This window comes from Delphinapterus leucas, chromosome 7, assembly GCF_059928025.1.
Source record: "Delphinapterus leucas isolate spDelLeu-1000000601 "Yukka" chromosome 7, BTC_Dleu_Yukka2, whole genome shotgun sequence".
Classification (NCBI taxonomy): Eukaryota; Metazoa; Chordata; class Mammalia; order Artiodactyla; family Monodontidae; genus Delphinapterus; species Delphinapterus leucas.
The window spans coordinates 16183878-16202623 of record NC_143135.1 but is presented as its reverse complement, the minus strand read 5'-3'; the positions used below and the strand labels follow the sequence as shown (position 1 = coordinate 16202623).

Genomic DNA, 18746 nt, shown 5'->3' with positions numbered 1-18746 from the left:
GGCAATAGAGCGTTAAGTTAGTAAGGGCCAGCAAATGGCATGGAAAGGCATGACATTTAAAGAATTGCTTCAGGTGCCCTTGTTTCTTAAGGATCAATGACCAATTAAGAAAAACTGTACAATTAAGGGCTACTGTACATCTACTAGAATCTAGTAGAACACTGAAATTTATGAGTTGAGCAGTGAGGCATCCTAATCTTGTGAGGAATTTAAGATGTTTTCAAAACATTAAATAGATGGTATTACTCCTTCCAGCATACCTGTAAGGTAGGTGAGTAGGTCAGTAAACAACACAACTTTAACATCAGGCATCAGAGACCTTACTGTTTCTCTTTTTCAGCTCTAGTTCAGACTGTGAGACTTTGTTAAATAATTTACATTCGAAAAAGCTGTGGAACTTTTACTAGAGCCCAGTGAGTTGCCACAGTTCCTTTGTGGAATAAAAAGAGGTATAAGTAAATAAATGGGACTGCTGAAAAGTACATAAGATTGCATTTTAGATCAGCCTTTTGTTAGAATTAATGTTTGAAGGAGGTAGCTTCTTGAAGAAAGGAGAGTATGTGTCCTTTGGGTCCATAATGCTCCCAGACAGCTGTGCTTGCTGCCTAACCACTGCATCTGAGCGAGGACTTATCCATGAACTTGAATAAAGCAGGCTTCAAGCAACAAGCAGAAAATCATTTCACTGATCTTTACCACCTCCAGAACACCAATGGTTCACAGGTGAAATAAAGTTATAAAACAAGCCTCAAGTTTTCTACCTTTCTTGTTGACTTTTTTTGGAAGAAAAGTTGAAAACAGTTAAAAGAGTTTTTGATTCAGTTACTCATGTTCTTTCTTTCTTGACTTTCTAAAGATGAGCTAGCTGGTCTATTTTATTATCATAAATCACAGGTCTGACTTGACCTGTACTGTTTCTAACACTTGTGGATGTGTGTTTGTTTCAATAATTAAAGGTGAGAAAGAAGTCATGACCATGACTTTGTATTCATCATAGCCATGGAACTATAGGGTCTTGGCTATTCATTTAATATGTGACTACACTTAAAAAGATGCTGAAATTGAGGCTCAGAAATGTTAATTAGTGGTCGAGGTTCACTGAGCTAGCAGAACCAGGGCTAGAACCAAGGTTTCCTGACTGCTAGTCAACTCACTCCTTTTTAATATATCAATAGAAGATGATCTCTGTAACTGAGAAACATGGTGTTGGGTTATATGAAGCTCCTTTAAAAAAGATAAGGTTGAAAATGTATCTCACTGAGTGTTCATTTTGAAAAGTGTGATAGTCGTTAAGTTGCTTAGCATAATTTCATTGGCAGTCTTGGGTTTTCTTAAAAAGTACAGAGGATTCAGCTAGATGTTGTCTGATAGGAGAGAACTGTGCTTCCGTGCTTCCATGGTTTTGGCTTTTCAGGGATAAGAAAAAAAAAAAACTATTGGAGAGAATAGATTAGCATTCTTCATTTCCTTCCTCAAATTTGTTGTTGATACTAGCCAATCTTCAAGATATATATCATAAATTGTTTATTGGGGAAGCTGTTTTGAAGTTCTTTTTTATTCTTATTTTATTTTTTATTGAAGTATAGTTGCTGGACAATGTTTTGAAGTTCTTGACCAGGCCTGAGTCAGAATGAATTTGATTTCTTCTAGGTGTAAAGTACCTACGGATGTGGTGAGGCTTCTTTGGCCGAAGCATGAACGTTTAGGCTAGGGAAGTATTTGATCCTTGAAAAAGAAATTATTTACTAGGAAACTCTGGCTTAAAATATGACTTTATTGCAATGTTACTGTGATAAACCTAGTTGAAAGCAGAATAGCTTTTTAGTTGGGAGGGACTTATTTGTCAAAGTGGCTAAAATCCGGGGTCTCTTTGTTGGAGGAATTTACCCACTTCTTATCTGAAGAATATTGTTAAGAGCTTAAACTGGATGAGTTTGGTTGAAATAAACCAAATAATCTACACTATACCCTCCTTATATATATGTATATATATCTACCTTGTTGTGTATAAATTCAGACCATTCAAAAGAAGTTAATTATTGGAATTCCCAAGTAGATCTCATTATAACTCTTCCACTTTTATCAGGCCTGAATTATATATTTCAAGGACACTCATGTAATAGACACTGTTGTCCTACTAGTGTGTTTTCATACTGTTTATTAGCTAAGGAAATGTTTGATTTAGTTATCACTCTTCCAGTTAAATGCATAAAATCATAAGATATGTCAAGAAGTAATTATTTCTTGTTTTGAGCTAAAGGACTGTTCCAGTTTGGACTTGCTGAAGTAACTTCAAGCCTGTAGGCATTTACGAGATGTAAATTTCTTACATAGGCTTAGAGGGAATGTTATGGTTTATGTTGAATATAAAACAATTACATAGACTGGACAATTGTCATTTGAATGTTACCTACTCCACGTGAAGAAGAAAATGGAGCCAGGATTACATAACATATCAGAGATAAGAATCTTGTAACTATGCCATCAACTCATTCTTTTTCTTTGCCTTATTTCTTTGGCCGCACTGTGCGGCCTGTGGGATGTTAGTTCCTTGACCAGGGATTGAACCCGGGTCGGCCACAGTGAAAGTGCAGAGTCCTAACCATTGGACTGCCAGGGAATTCCCTTCCTTGCCTTATTTCATGATCTAATTTTTTTTTAAATTTATTTATTTATATTTTTGGCGGCGTTGGGTCTTCGTTGCTGCGTGTTGGCTTTCTCTAGTTGCCATGAGCGGGGGCTACTCTTCCTTGTGGTGCGTGGGCTTCTTATTGCGGTGGCTTCTCTTGTTGCAGAGCACGGGCTCTAGGCGCGTGGGCTTCAGTAGTTGTGGCACGCGGGCTCAGTAGTTGTGGCTCGCGGGCTCTGGAGCGCAGGCTCAGAAGTTGTGGCGCACGGGCTTAGTTGCTCCGTGGCATGTGGGATCTTCCCAGACCAGGGCTCAAACCCATGTCCCCTGCATTGGCAGGTGGATTCTTAACCACTGCACCACCAGGGGAGTCCCTCATGATCTAATTAACCATTAGGATTAGAACTAGATAAAAAGAGAACTTCAGTTCTGTTTCTTTGCTTCCAGTTATTTTGAACTTGTGAACAGTATTTAGCATCGAATAACAGGTTAGTCAGGCTTTGACATCCTAGAGGCTAGGATGTGATTAAATCAGCTGGACTTAATGATTGTTGTTGTCTGTAAAGTTTAGAGGTTCAGATTACTGGAAGGTAATGGGGGTAGAGAGTAAAGAGAAACGTCCTTCTCAGTATTGAGCACAACATGGTGCCCATTCCCTGGAATGTTATATTTGGGAAACACCAGACAAATTGGCTGGGGTTAAGAGGCTGGTAAAGGAATAATGAAAAATAAAGTTGGATTCTGCATTGTCAGATTAATGAGCAAGGAACTCTTTGGAGTATTTATGTATGCGCCATGCATCCTTGCTAAATGTGACTGTTTTAGGCACTTTCAAGTTAATAAGTCAGTGTCCTATTGCGTAATGGGTTCATGTTCTGGGGATCCGATTTGTGACCATTGGCAAGTCACTTAACCTTTCTGAGGTGGTTACTTTATTTATAAAATTAGATATTGGGAATTCCCTGGCACTTCAGTGGTTGGGACTTGGTGCTTCCACTGCTGGGGCCCGGGTTCAGTCTCTGATTGGGGAACTAAGATCCTGCAAGCTGCATGGTGTGGCCCCCAAAATAAAAATTAGATACTATAATAAGATCTTATTATCTATAACCCTCGCATAGTTGCTGGGGTAGCTACTAATTGAGTGTTGGGACAATTAAATTATCTGTAAAGTGTTTGCTACTGTGTTTGGCACAGAGTAGGTCCTCCATAAATTCAGATACATGTAAAAGGGCTGTTCTACCCATGGGAGCAATCCAGATGTAGGTTCCTCTGCATTCTGTTGTGTAAATTGAATGATGTGTTAATGGAAGTCTTACTTCCTGAATTCAGGGGACCATAGGGCAAGAGAAATAGCAATTTCTTTTCTTTTCTTGGTCTAGCCCTTGGTGAAAAGCTAATCTTTACTAACTTTTTTTAAAAGAGACTTTTAAAAATTGAGGCAAAATTCTCATAACAGAAAATTAACCATTAACCATTTTAAAGTACACAGTTCAGTGGAATTTAGGACATTCACAGTGTTGTGCAACCATTACTTCTATCTAGTGCCAACACATTTTTCTCACCCCGAAGGAAACACCATACCAAGTAAGCAGTCACTCTTGATCCCTCTTTCCCCAGCTCCTGGCAACCACTAATCTTTCTTCTCTGTGGATTTAATACTATGCTGGATGTTTCATGTAAATGGGATCATACAGTGTGTGATCTTTCGTATCTGTCTTCTTTCACTTAGAGTGTTTATACCTAAGGTTCATCCACATTGTAACATGTGCCAGTACTTCATTCCTTTTTATGGCTGAGTAATGTTCCATTGTATGGGTATGCCACATTTTGTTTATCCATTCATCAGTCGATGGACATTTGGGTTGTTTCAACTTTTGGGCTATTAATGTACAAGTTTCTGTTTGAATGCGGTTTTCAATTCTTTTGAGTATATACCTAGGAATGGAATTAATGGGTCACATGGTAAATCTGCGTTTATCTTTTTGAGGAGCCACTAAATGGTTTTTCCCCAGTGGCTGTACCATCTTGCTTTCCTACCAGCAATGTACAAGGACTCCACTTTCTTTCTTTTTTTTTTTTAATTGCATAATTTCACTATCACGCAGAGAAAATTACTGCTAGATCTTTTTCTTTCTTTCTTTCTTTCTTTATTTTTGGCTGTGTTGGGTGTTGCTGCGCGCGGGCTTTCTCTAGCTGTGGAGAGCGGGGGCTACTCTTCATTGTGGTGTGCGGGCTTCTCATTGTGGTGGCTTCTGTTTTTGCAGAGCACGGGCTCTAGGCATGCAGGCTTCAGTACTTGTGGCTTTCAGGCTCAGTAGTTGTGGCTCTCGGGCTCTAGAGTGCAGGCTCAGTAGTTGTGACACATGGGCTTAGCTGCTCCGCGACATGTGGGATCTTCCCTGACCAGGGATTGAACCTGTGTCCCCTGCATTGGCAGGCGGATTCTTAATCACTGCACCACCAGGGAAGTCCCCAAGGACTCCACTTTCTGTACGTCCTGACCAACACTTGCTGTTTTCCATTTTCTTTTTTAAAAAAATTATGGCCAAACTAGTTTGTCATTGTAGTTTTAACTTGTGTTTTCCTAATGATGTTGAACATTTTTTCATGTGCTTGTTAGCCACTTGTATATCTTTTTTGGATAAATATCTATGCAGGTCTTGACCATTTTAATATTGGGTTGTCTTTTTGTTGTTGAGTTGTAGAAATTCTTTATATATTTTGGATATTGGTCCCTTATTAGATATATGATTTGCAAATATTTTCTCCCATTCTTTGGTTTGTCTTTTCACTCTCTTGATATTGTCCTTTGATGTACAAACAAATGTAGTTTTTTTTTTTTTTAATTTTTTTTTTTTTTTTTGCGGTACACGGGCCCCTCACTGTTGTGGCCTCCCCTGCCGTGGAGCACAGGCTCCGGACACGTAGGCCCAGCGGCCATGGCCCACGGGCCCAGCCGCTCCGCGGCACGTGGGATCCTCCCGGACCGGGGCACGAACCTGCGTCCCCTGCATCGGCAGGAGGACTCTCAACCACTGCGCCACCAGGGAAGCCCACAAATTTAGTTTTGATGAGGTCCAACCTACCTATTTTTTTCTTTCGTTGCATATACTTTTGATGTACTTTTAGTAGCTTCTTAATTTTCCTTTCTGTACCCCTTCCACTTTCTAATATTCCTCATCTATTGCTAATATTTGTTGAGAATTTATAATATGGTAAGTTCCATGCTAAGTACATTGTATACATTATGCTGTTTAATTCTCAAACAATCCAGTATGGTGAGTACTATTATTAACATTATTTTATTGAGTCTTTACAGTACCTCTATGGGACAGATGGTGTTGTCTTCACTTTATAGATAAAGAAACTGAGACAGTAGAGGTTAAGTAGCTCCTGATAGTTGGCAGAGTTTGCATTTGAACCTGGACTTGGAACCTTGCTGGTCTGATTTTACCACCCATGTTCTTAACCACTTCACATGCTCCCTTTGTACTTAAATGGCAAAAGCCTAAATAAAGGCTTTCCTCTGTGGGGTCTTACTAGGCCTGTGATCCAGAAGTAGTAACCTCTTTGTTCCCAGTCAGAATTCCTACTCTCAGGAGGCCCCTTGTGTGTTACCCTCACATTTTGGGTATTCCCAAAGGAAGCCACAAAGCAGTTTGAATCCACTAAATCACGCAGAGGCAGAAGGATTGATAACCTTTTAATTCTTGTGCAAGGGTTTGCATTTTAAAGAGGATGTGGCATTCACTGAAATGAATCATTTTCTGCCAAGGTTTTCAGTTAACCAAGTAAAGTGAAAGAATCAGGCAGGAGATATTTTTGGGTTTTGGTGCCGCCAGAATGTTATTACTCGGCCTTGCCTGGAAATGGGCCCAGGGGATTAGCTGCCTTAAGTGGATCCTACTTTTTGCAGTTTCTTCCTTTTCTCTGTTCTAAACCTCTGGGTGCTTTGAATGTTGTCTTGTTCTGTTTTGCTTTTGTTTGTTAGTTTTTGAAGTGGCAGATTATAACTGTCTGCCCCATTTGGTTGGGTCAAGGGAAAAGGAGGGAAGGTTAAGAGAGAGGTTCAGTAGGGAACCCAAGAGGACGTAGTGGGAGAGGGGCCTATGCAGTACTGGGATAGCATGTTTGTAAACTGACCCTTTTCTTTCTATAGTAGTATGCTGTACTTGAGAAGAGGTGTGTACTTCCCCCAGCCGTGAAGTTGTGGGAAATGCCCACAGTATCAAGCTTGATGCGTAATCTGATTGTTTTTCCTGTAAAAATTCTTTAATAAAATATGATGAGAACAAGTTGTAGTTGTCTTTATTTTGCATCACTTTCACTGCTTCTCTTTAATAAAAATGCAGGAAGTTGCTGCTGTTTTATTAACTTGCAGGCTGCATGCCTCTCTTCTTTGTTCTTTGTTAAATATGAGCTGGCATGTGTTAGACTACTTTAGCATTTGCTGTTAGGACTTCAGTGGTTTCTAAATTCAGCCTGGCTAAGCCTGTTCCCTGTTTGCCTGAGTCAATTGAGACTGCTATTTTTAGCAACAAAAGGGGATTGAAATAGCAATTTTCTTTCCCTGTAATAGATCCCCAAGAGGAATACTGATGCAAGCTCTCTGTCATTTTCTATTCTCCCCACCCCGCAAAAGCACTCAGAGGAACGGCAGCTGTCGTGGTTTGCGGCAGTATTAATCTTTAATCAATCGAGTGTTTTCAGCATTCAGGTGTTGGGGGACGGGTGGGGAGGGAAGGGTCAGGAGAAGGAACCTGCTTGGAATAACTTAAGCTCTTATGCATGGGCTCTGCAGTCAGAATTTGGTGGGTAGTGGCAGAGAATAGAGAGAAGAGCTAAAAATAGCATGCGTGCTTCCAGTGTTCCTCTAGTCTATTTTTGATGTTTGATTTTGATAAGGTTGATTGGGTTCTTACTAAAAATATCTGTTCCTAGCAAGTTGAGGACAAAAAGAGTAGAATATTTTTAACCTACACAAACAGAAGCATTTTTGTTGACTTTATAAAATCTGGAAGCTGAGCCCTGGTCAGTTGCCAGTATTTTATATAATCTGTAACAAGCTAGACACTTCTGGATGCCAAGTTGGGATATTCTTTATAGTTGTCAGTTTCCATCTTCGCAAAGGCTTGCAAATTTGGTTTCTGGTGTTATATTTATATATGAAAACATAAGCCTTTTTGAATCTCCTTTTCCCCCCCCTCCCTTCTCTCCTTCCTCTACCTCAGTTCTGGCCCTGGCTGTCATAAATTACTCTCAGAACCCATAGGGTTGTGGGTAATACCTGAGGCCACTGGGTTATGCATGGGCAATACCTGTAGCTTTTTTCTGTGTATTGTTGAAAACAACCTTAAGTTATCCACTTGCTCCATGGCAAAGTGGAATCTGAGACCCGAGTGTTAATTGAAGAAGCCAATCTTAATGACAAGAACAGAGAACTGTCCTTTGAAAATGTGTATCTGTAGATTCATCATAAACTAAGTTAAACTTCTCTCTGAAATTTCTTAAATTTTATTTTAGATCACTGATTCTTGATGTTGAGAGGGGCTGAAGAATAGGTGGGGTTGTGTACAGTAGGTGATTGGGTGTTATTTCTAAAAAAGTGGGTAAAGCAGTGGGGAGTGTCACAAGAGGCTAGTTTTCCATTCATAATCTCCTTTTACTCATTCACTTATCTCACAAAACCTCATTCATCATCTACTTTTTGCCAGGCACCGTGCTAGCACTTAGACTGTGGTGACCCAGACCCTTATGGAAACCTATATGATGAATGTCATGCAGGGGAGGTACAGAGTACCATGGGGCCAGTGAGCTATGAGAGCCTGCTAGTCTAGAGGTCAAGGAAAGCTTAAGGGAGAGGAGATGTTCAAGTGAATATGTCAAGGATGGGAGAGAGAAAGCGGGGGATGTGAAATTGGGAGTAGAGGGAACACCATTTGTGAAAAGAGAGCATGTTACGTTGTAGGAACTGGAAAAAATTCAGCATGACTAGGGCAGTGGGTGGTAGGGGGAAAGTGATGAGAGGTGAGGTCAGCTCATGGAAGACCTTGTAAAGAATAAGGGCAGTGGGAAATGACTGACAGATTTTGGGCAGGGAAGTGATGTCAGATCTGCCCAATGGAGTGGTCACTTTGGCTGCAGTGCCAAGAATGAGTTGGAGAGGTATAAGAAAGGGATTAAGGGGCTTCCCTGGTGTTGCAGTGGTTAACAATCCACCTGCCAATGCTGGGGACACAGGTTTGAGCCCTGCTCGGGGAAGATCCCACATGCCATGGAGCCACTAAGCCCGTGTGCCACAACTACTGAGCCTGCGCTCTAGAGCCTGCGAGCCACAACTACTGAGCCCGAGTGCCACAACTGCTGAAGCCTGCGTGCCTAGAGCCCGTGCTCTGCAGCAAGAGAAGCCACCCAATGAGAAGCCTGCGCGCCGCAACTAGAGAAAAGCCCGTGCACAGCAACAAAGACCCAATGCAGCCATAAATAAAAATAAAAAAATTAATTTTTTTAAAAAAGGGAGCAGGTGAAGTAGTTAGAAGGCTGTTGCAGTAGTTCTTGTGGGAGATGAATGCTGGTAGCCCCAGGTGGTGGCAATGGGGAGACGTGACTAGATTTGTGTTCCAGGTTTTATATAATTAGCAATAGGGAAATATTGTTGCTTCTTGACAGAAGAATGAGATCATAAAAATGGTGTTTGAGAAAGATAATTCTTAGCTGTGTATTGCATGAATCAAGCGGGAAGGAACTGAAAGGGTCATTGCACAAGTCCTTGTGTGTTGGGATGATAGCTTAGACTAGGGTGAGAGCTGTTGTGAGAATTAACTGAATAATATCAATGAAGTACCTTGAGCAAATAGTCTTATAATGATGTGAATAGTGTCGATGAAAATAATAAACAATCAGTAATGAGACTAGAAAAAGAGTTTTATTTGAACTGAACCGAGAACTATAGCTGGGAAAACAGCCTTCAGATAACTCTTGAGAAACTGCTCCTGAGAAGCCTGGTTTTCAGTATGGTTTTATATCTTGTCAGAAGAGAGAACATTAAACAACTTAGGGATACATTTCTTCAAGGTTTCCAAAAAAACGACCAGCATGTACACGGTGAGTCAGTATGGCCTTGGCGAAGGGAGCCTTATCATCAAAGGAGCACCAGCATTGGCGTCCCAGGAAGGGAGACAGGTAATCTTTATTTTTAACGTGGACATTCTTTACTTCTCGTCAGTGCGCCCTTTTCTTTAATAATTAAAGCAGATGTACAGTGTGTGTTTCATAGGCCACAAACAGGCTGTTCCAGTTAAACTAAAATTCAAGTTAACTCATATATAAGCCAGAATGGCTTCCCTGTACCTCAAGATGTGAATATTTATTTTATCAATATTAAATATTTTGTTTTAACAATTTACTGACAGCTTACTCTTGCTTTTCTGGCCCTGTAATAGTCACTTTAACAATATAGAAGTTTATTTATTTTTCACCCAGTTTAAAGAAGACCAGACAGACTTTTTGTGTATGTTGGTTTTTGTTTTTTTTTTTTTGGCTACTCCTCGCAGCATGCAGGATCTTAGTTTCCCAACGAGGGATCAAACCTGCACCCCCTGCAGTGGAAGCTTGGAGTCCTAACCACTGGACTGCCAGGGAATTCCCACTTTTTGTGTATGTTTGATTCTCTGTGGTAAGCAGTTAATAAAAAAAGAACTGATTGGCTGAAAAAAAAACCTGGCATAGAAATTCCATGGAGTCATGAAAAACCTTGATTTCTACGAGTATGTTCCTTCATCTTAGCCCATGGCTTCTACCCTCAAGGTTACTTCCTGGTTCAAGACTGCTGGAGCTACAGCCATCATTTTTTGAATTGGCTAGACGATGGGCAGAAAGGGGCCTCTCCCTGCTGAGTCACTCCTTTAAGCAGCCTTTCTCAAAGTCCCTCACAACACTGCATCTTATTTTCAAGATTTAATCCCATGGCCACACCTAGCTGCTAGGGAGGTTGTATTCCAGGCCACGATTGCTGCAAAGAAGGAAGGGAAGGATGCGTACTGAGGAAGACAGCAGGCTCTGGCCCGTGTGTGTACATAACATAAGAAGAATGGGTCCCCAGGATTGCTTTTGCACATGGCATCATCTTTTGGTGTGGCTATGAGTGCTTAATTTTTTTCATCTTAAGAAAATGCAAAAAACAAGCAGTATTTCTAATTTGGAAGCTGGTCTTTGTTTCATTTGGTTTTCATTGCAAGGTGGTAGGTATATCAGGGTGATAGTGCTTAGATCATGTTTCTCAAAAGACCTACCAAGAAATGATCTTAGGTACTGCATTGATGAATATTTTAAAATGTTAATGGTTTTTTTACATATTTTACACTAATCTATATTTATTGAAACTGGTAGTCTTTTACAATAATCAAGTAGTTAAGTAAATAGTCCAGTAATTAAGATTTCTATTAAATTTAATTTTTTAAAAATCAGTTTTAAGAATGTATTAGGTGACCTTAGGAAACACTGACTTAAGCAGTGCTACACTGATTTTTGGAAAACTGGAATAGATGAAGAACCTGCTGGATCAGTTTACACCATCTTTCTATTGCTGGTAGGAAAGGACTTCTGTTTTTGGAAAGGCAATACAAGCACACAGTTAAAAAATACCAACAGTAAGAAGAGTAAAAAATAGTAACCTCTTCCCTGTATTTCCCCAATGCCCCAGAACAACTGCCAAAAGACTTTTGATTTAAGGTACGCTTTAATTAGCTTCAGTAGTTGTGGCTTGTGGGCTCTAGAGCGCAGACTCAGTAGTTGTGACGCACGGGCTTAGTTGCTCCGCTGCATGTGGGATCTTCCCGGACCAGGGCTCAAACCCGTGTCCCCTGCATTGGCAGGCGGATTCTTAACCACTGCGCCACCAGGGAAGACCCAAGGATTTTTTTTCTATCCAACTATGAGCTGCTGTCTCTGCTACTACTGTTGGAAGGTATGTAGCTTTAAAGCAAAGAATATATCTTTAAAAGCAAAGGCAGGATAATCCTTGTCCCCATCCTCCCTGTCTTAAATAAACAAATTTATTATTTTTTGGCATCAAGTAAAACTTTTATGAGTGAGTAAAGTTTGACAGATGACTTGATTGTGTCTGTACATTATTTCAAAGATATTACCTATCATATGACTTAGAGAAGTAAAGAATTTGTCACTTCCTTTGATGGGGAAATGATACTTGATCCCCCATTGCCTGGCCATTGTACATGACTCTGATTATTATAGAACTGCAGTGGTGCTTACAGAGATGAATAAAGGAGGCTCTGGTGTCCAATTTTATTTTTTGTTTCTTTGTGCCCATAAAAATAATTTTTATACTTTTCTATTTTCTCAGGAAAAAAACATACTTGTGAGGCAGTATCTGACTTATGTGTAACTATACAGTTCTGCATTTGGTTTTGAGAATTATCAGAATATGGAAAAGTGATATTTTTATCTATCTAAAAAGATCAGAGGCTAAATTTTTAATATTTATACAATTAAAAATTTTTTAATATTTATACAATTTAAAGTCATATTATTTCTGTTTAATATTTGAAGTCTTAACCGTGAAATGGGTGATTTATGGAACACCTAATAACCGCAGTGGGTCTTATACATCATTTTATTCTCTGTAGTCATACACATAAGTTTCTAAAAAGTGTTAGTTTGCTTTAAATTTGACAGTTAATAGCAGATGATAGGAAAAAATGTTCTTGTTGGGAGCATAAAGCTAAATCTTTTGAGAAGTGTGTTTAGTATGTATTCTCAACTTAGTCTCCTTTAAAATGTTTAAGAGGGACCTTGGGGGACTTCAGTTTTAAAATAGCCAAGTAACAGTATTTCTAGCCTTTTATCTCTTGGAAATCCTCTCTAATAATTAGGAGAATAAGGAACAGAAAGCACCATTTTGATGAAACTAGGGAACTTCTGAAATCCCTCATCCCCAGTCACAGCAAATGAAGTTGGAAGAGTGATAACTTACCTCACCGAGCCGACACCTGAGTGCTCATGGATGGTCCACCATTGGGAAGCAAGCAAGTTTGCTGTGCACCCCAGAAAAGCACAGGAATTACAAGTTATCAGGTACCTCAAAAGACAGGGATGGGGAAGGGCACTGAACCAGATGTGCTTGAGACTCCAGAAAATTGGGCACAGAGGAGGGCAGAGGTGAGATATGAGACTGAGAACGGGGGTTAGGTGAAAAGTCTACAGACTAACAGCTGCCCAACTACCCAGCAGCCAGAAGACTGGAATTTGGGAAATGCTTAAGAGATACTGAAGGGTCCTAGGGAAAATGCAGATACTGACTTGTGGATTCCCTAATCAAAAAGCTGGTTTGCCCATCGATTACCCTGTAGTGGGAGTCACAGCATAGTCATCCCACCCGTGTACACTAATTGCCATGTTATTGCCTCCAAGATGAGAGAGACCAAAACAATCAAAAGGAACTTAGAGGAAACAGAATAAAAGAGTAGAAGAAAGTATAAATATGTAAACAAAGTCTAATTAATGTCCTCAGAGATAAGAGAAGATAGTGGATTTATAATAAGAGTAAACTGCTGCTTTAAAAAGAGAAAGAGCAATCAGAATACAGAAGAGCTCTTCAAAATTAAAAGATTGACAACTTAAGTTTAAAAAGTCAGTAGAACATTTGGAAGATAAAAATTGAAGAAATTTCCAGGAAAGTAAACAAGAAGAAAAATAACATTCATAGAGAAACTCTTACAGTCTGAACTCTGATTAATGGAAATTCTAGAGAAGAATGTGAAGAAATTATCAAAGAATTAATACATAAGAAAATTGCCAGAATGGAAGATCATGGATTTTCAGGCCCATCAGCACCAATGAATGGAAAAGCACCCAGCCCAAGCTCTGTTACCAGGACAGAGTCCTAAAGATTAAGTAACAATCGTAAAAGCCCCAGTGACCAAAAAGTTCATTTGCAAATTGTCTGAAATCAGAATGGTGAAACATTCTTTTTAAACAACACTGGTGCAATGGAGAGTTGTTTTTAATTTTTTGTTAAAAGTGATCTGTTTAGAATTCCATACCTAGTGTCGACTTAAAAACAAATGCACAACCTAAAAGTTGAAAATTATATTTTATTTGGTGGACATACTGAGGACTTAAGCCCAGGAGACAGCCTCTCAAATAGCACTGAGGGAGGTAAGGGAGGAGACGGGTTACATAGGAGTTTTCGCAAGAAAACCAAGTAATCAAAAGATTGCTGTTAATTAAAGAAAACCAGACTTCTCCAGTTAATGAATTTAGCACTTTTCCATGTATGGGAAGATGCAAGAGACTGTGTTTATTGAAGTCATTCCTTTGATATGCACCCTAAAAGGCCAGTATCCTGTTTCTCTCCATCCTGAACCCCCTCAGGGTGCACACTTGGGGGTGGCTGTGGCTTGATGGCCTCAACATCCGTTGTTTACTGATATGGCAGGCGACCTTCTTTGTCCACACTAGTTAAACTATTATGTGTGAAGTTAGAAATAGACTTTATTTTTAAAGATATAAAAATGTAAAAAAATTTGCTTCAAACTGTCACACGAAGAGACGTGATAACCAAATTTACTATGATATTCTGGATGGCATCCTACAACAGAAGGACACTCAGTCACAAGACAGTCTGAAAAAATATGAACTTTAGTTAATAATAATGTATCATAATTGGTTCATTAATTGTGACAAATGTACCATACTAATGTAAGATGTTAGTAATAGGATAAACTGGCTTGGTGTATAGGGATTATCTTCACTTTTTTTTTTTTTTGGTGTATAGGGATTATCTTGGTGTATCTGTATTATCTTCACTTTTTTTTTTTTTGGTAAGTCTAAAACTTATTTTAAAATCTAAAATTTGCTTTTAAAATGTTTACAAAATGTATCTTCATGCGTCCTTTCTTGGGAAGCTAGATGTGCTGCATAATGAGGGAATAGAACAAGATCTAGAAAAGAAGAGCTTCAACCCAGGAGAGACAGTCTAAGGGAATTCCCAAGATTATGTTCTAGAACAATAGCTGTGCCACAGAGTATTCCAGGTTGGAGTAGGATGAAAGCTGGAGTGCTCTGTGAAGGCGATCTTTAAGGGGAAAAAAAAAAAAAGTAATGGAACAAATTGATGGGGTTGATCATGTGGAAAATTATATCGAGGGGCTGTTAGAGACTGGGGGAAAATTTAAAAAGAAAACTATGCAAATGCAATAAAAAGGCAATTTTAATTCCAGGAGAACAAAAACGTTGATTAGGAAAGAGAATGTAATTCTATACTGTTTGATTCACTAGTGGATAATATATTTTTCTAGCCACAGTAATTGTTGTATAATAAAGAATTTGACTGACCTTTGTTTCTGGGAGGGAGCATCTAGATCCTTGGAATTTCCTAAGTGATAGGAGTGTCTTTCTTATTTATGGTGGGCTCTGGTAGTTTATACTAATGAAATCACTCAAATTGGGACTGTACAGAGCTTCAGGATGGGGGCTGGTCCTGCCAGAAACACCAACCATGTGATTAGAAGATTGGAGCTTTGAGCCTTGTGATACCAACTTAACCTTCCAACCTCTGGGGAGGGAAGCGGGGTGGGGGTTGGAGATTGAGTTCAGTCCTGTGACCAATGGTTCAGTCAGCCATGCCTTTGTAATGAAACCCAGTGAAAACTCTGGACCCTGAAACTTGATGTAGATTCTTCCTAGTGGGTGAACACATTGATGTGCTGGGTGAGGGTCGGGGGATGACCTGCCCTGATTCAGAGAGGGCATGGAAGCTCTGCATTTGGGATCACCCTTGACCTTGCCCTAAGTGGCTTATTCATTTGGTTGGTCCTGATTTGTATCCTTTATTATAAAGCTGTAATCATGAACTGTAAGTTATCCTGAGGTCTGTGAGTCATTCTAGTGAATTATCGAACCTGAGGAGTTATGGGAACCGGGAACTTTGTAGCCAAGTAGTCACAAGTGTTGGTGGCCTAGGGACCCCTGAACTTGTGGCTGGTGCCTGTGTTGTGGGCAGTTTTGCTGGGGACCATGTCTTTCACCTGTGGGATCTGTACTAACTATGGGTGGTTAATATCAGAATTGAGTTGCAGTATTACAATAAGGTAAACACTGACAAGTGACAGAATCTTGTGATATAACTTCATTGGAAGGATGGGGAAAATATAAAGGGAGTAAAAGTTCTCATCAACCCTAATGAGTCAAGTAATATATTGATGAATCAGGAAATTACAGTGTAACATAGGATTTAGAACATGTAAAGATAAGGAAAAACCATTAAAAGCAATGAAAATGGTTGCTTCTGGGGATGGAATAGGAAGGTGCAGAAGGATAGGGGTAAAGTCCTGTTTTTTTGTGGTACGTGGGCCTCTCACTGTTGTGGCCTCTCCAGTTGTGGAGCACAGGCCCCGGACGTGCAGGCTCAGCGGCCATGGCTTACAGGCCCAGCCGCTCCGCGGCATGTGGGATCTTCCTGGACCGGAGCACGAACCCGTGTCCCCTGCATCGGCAGGCGGACTCTCAACCACTGCGCCACCAGGGAAGCCCCAGTCTTGGTATTTTTGGCCTAAAAATTTGTAACTGTTATCTTTTTTGGACTAAGTTATGTATTAGACATAAATAAAATCACTTTAAAAAGAAGGAGCTTGACTGTAGGCTGTCAGTAGTTCATCAGGAAATAAACTTGGACAGTGAGATGTGTGTATGTGGGAGGTGTTTTGGGGGATGCTCTCAGGAAGAGCACCTGTGAGGAAGCAAAGGAAGCCGGGTAGGGCAGAGGGAGATGTCAAACTGTGATGCAGGAGTCAAACCTGATCCCATGGGAAGCTCTGAACCTGGGATGGTGCTTCAGAGATGCTTAAGTGATGCTTAAGGGAGCTGGATCTTTGTGTGGACCAGTACTGTCCAGGGGAGGAGCTGTAACCTTGGGCAAGGCAGCTCCCTTTGGCTCAGGGCAGTTCCTGGGAGATGCTCACTTGTGAGCTGACAGCAGATAACACTTCTGGCAAGAGGATTGCCTGAAGACCTCTGTGCTGGAAGGGAGGATGTGGTTGGTGCTCTAACAGTACCCATTACAAACTCCAAAAACTGGAGAATCTGGAAAAGGAAGGTTTGATATCCCTTAGGCAAATTTAATAATCTCTAGTCCTGGCATATTCTGAGCTATCCAGGATTTTTTTTTAAATTTATTTTTATTTATTTTTGGCTGTGTTGGGTCTTTGTTGCTGTGCGCAGGCTTTCTCTAGTTGAGGCGAGCAGGGACTACTCTTCTTAGCAGTGAGCGGGCTTCTCATTGCGTACTGTGTTAATATATCATAATTTACTTACTCATTCTCTTGTAGTTTATTATTTGGGCATGTTTACCAACTATACGTAAATAAAGCTACCATGGACATTGTTTTGGTAACATGATGCCTATTACCTCTTAGAAATTGTTAAGTCATAGATAGGCACACATTTATTTCTGGACATAATGTAAAATCGTTTTTCCAAAATGACTGTGTCAATTTACAGTGCCACCAGCAATGTATGAGAGTTCTAGTTGCTCCACATCCTTGTCAACACTTGGTATTGCAGTCTTTTAAATTTTAGCCATTGTCATGGGTATTCATTCCTAAATTTGAGCCACTGGTAATTGCTCCATCTTTTACATCAAGTACAATTGACCGTTGAACAGCATGGGGGGGTTAGGGGCATGGACCCTCCATACAGTTGGAAATTCAAGTATAACTTTACATTTGGCTCTCAGTATCTGGATCTTGCATCCGAGGTTTTGCATCTGTGGATTCAACCAACCTTGGATCGTGTAGTACTGTAGTATGTATTTATTGGAAAAAATATCCGCGTATAGGTGGACCCTTGCAGTTCAAACCCATGTTGTTCAAGGGTCAACTGTATTACACAGGTCTTCTTGTGTCTAATTGGTGGGTCCTAATTGTGATCAGTTCTACATTGTAATTCTTAAACTAAACTGTTACTTTTTTCTTTTCTCAGTTGTCACGGGTAGTACTGATGGAATTGGAAAATCATATGCAGAAGAGGTAGGTAATTTTCAAGACTTTTCTTTTTGGTGTAAGAATATAAGAAGAGATATAGAATGATCTCTTACAGTAGTTTTGATTTTTGAAGTTAAAAGCACAAATATAGTGTTACACTATATAATAGATGTAGTTTGTTTCGATCTTGTTAGAAATGCTATGTTTGCTTAAACACAACTTTAAAACAAATTTTTGTGCAAAATGTGTGTCAAACTTTTTATCCTGGAAAGTTGGAGTTGTGAAAATTTTAGTGTAATTTTATTTTATATTGTGTAACTATAGATAGTTCTCAGTTTTTAAAGTTAATTGTTTTGGATTATTTTCCAAAAGGTAGACAGATTATTAGAGAGTGGTTACATCTCCAAACAAGTCCATGGCATCATTTTCACAAGAAGGACTGTGATGGATGGACACATACTGACAGACACAGGCAAAAGATTCAAGTTCTCTGTAATGTAATTGAAGGAAGGGAAACCATGATAGTTTGAAGACCACTGTACAAAGCTCTCCTGTGAAGGAGAGCTTCCCTGCCGTCCAGTTCCACAGAGGCACCAATAGCCTCTGATATTGCCTGATGGTGAGGAAGGTCCTGACAGATCCATTGAATCTCTCATTTGTCCTTTAAAAAGGGTTTTTTAAAAGAAAAAATCCTTTGTTTTCCCAGCTTTTTATTTTGAGTATAAAAACTACAGAAAAGTTTCAGGAAGAGTATACAATGAACACCCATACACCTTTCACAAGGATTCGCCAGCTGTTAACATTTTGCTACATTTAACTTATAATTATAATTTGGCTGGACTATTTGGGAGTTACAGACATTGTAACAGTTCACTCCTAAATATTTCAGCTTGAAGCTTCTGAGAACTAGAATATTCACCGTTGTAACTACAGTACAGTGGTCACACATAGGAAGTTTAACATGACACAATACTGTTATACAATATACAGTCCATATACAAGTTTCCCAGTTGTCCCATTAATGTATTTCATAGAGCTTCTTTTTTTGTTCCAAAATCCATTTAAGGATTATGCATTGCTTTTTTTCTTTTTCTTTCTTTTTTTTTTTGCGGTACGTG

General features: G+C 39.7%; 1 protein-coding gene across 3 annotated transcripts in view; it reads left to right on the top strand.

Annotated features, from left to right (window-relative positions):
- HSD17B12 (hydroxysteroid 17-beta dehydrogenase 12) overlaps positions 1-18746 on the top strand; it is a 162473-nt gene that overhangs the window by 33466 nt on the left and 110261 nt on the right. For 2 of the 3 annotated variants that reach the window (XM_089914910.1, XM_022592210.3), the window contains exons 2-3: positions 9704-9811; positions 17627-17673. In XM_089914910.1, the coding sequence (XP_089771036.1) occupies positions 9704-9811; positions 17627-17673 (155 nt within the window). The remainder of the gene's footprint in view (positions 1-9703; positions 9812-17626; positions 17674-18746) is intronic. The other variant, XM_022592211.3, reaches the window with a different exon arrangement.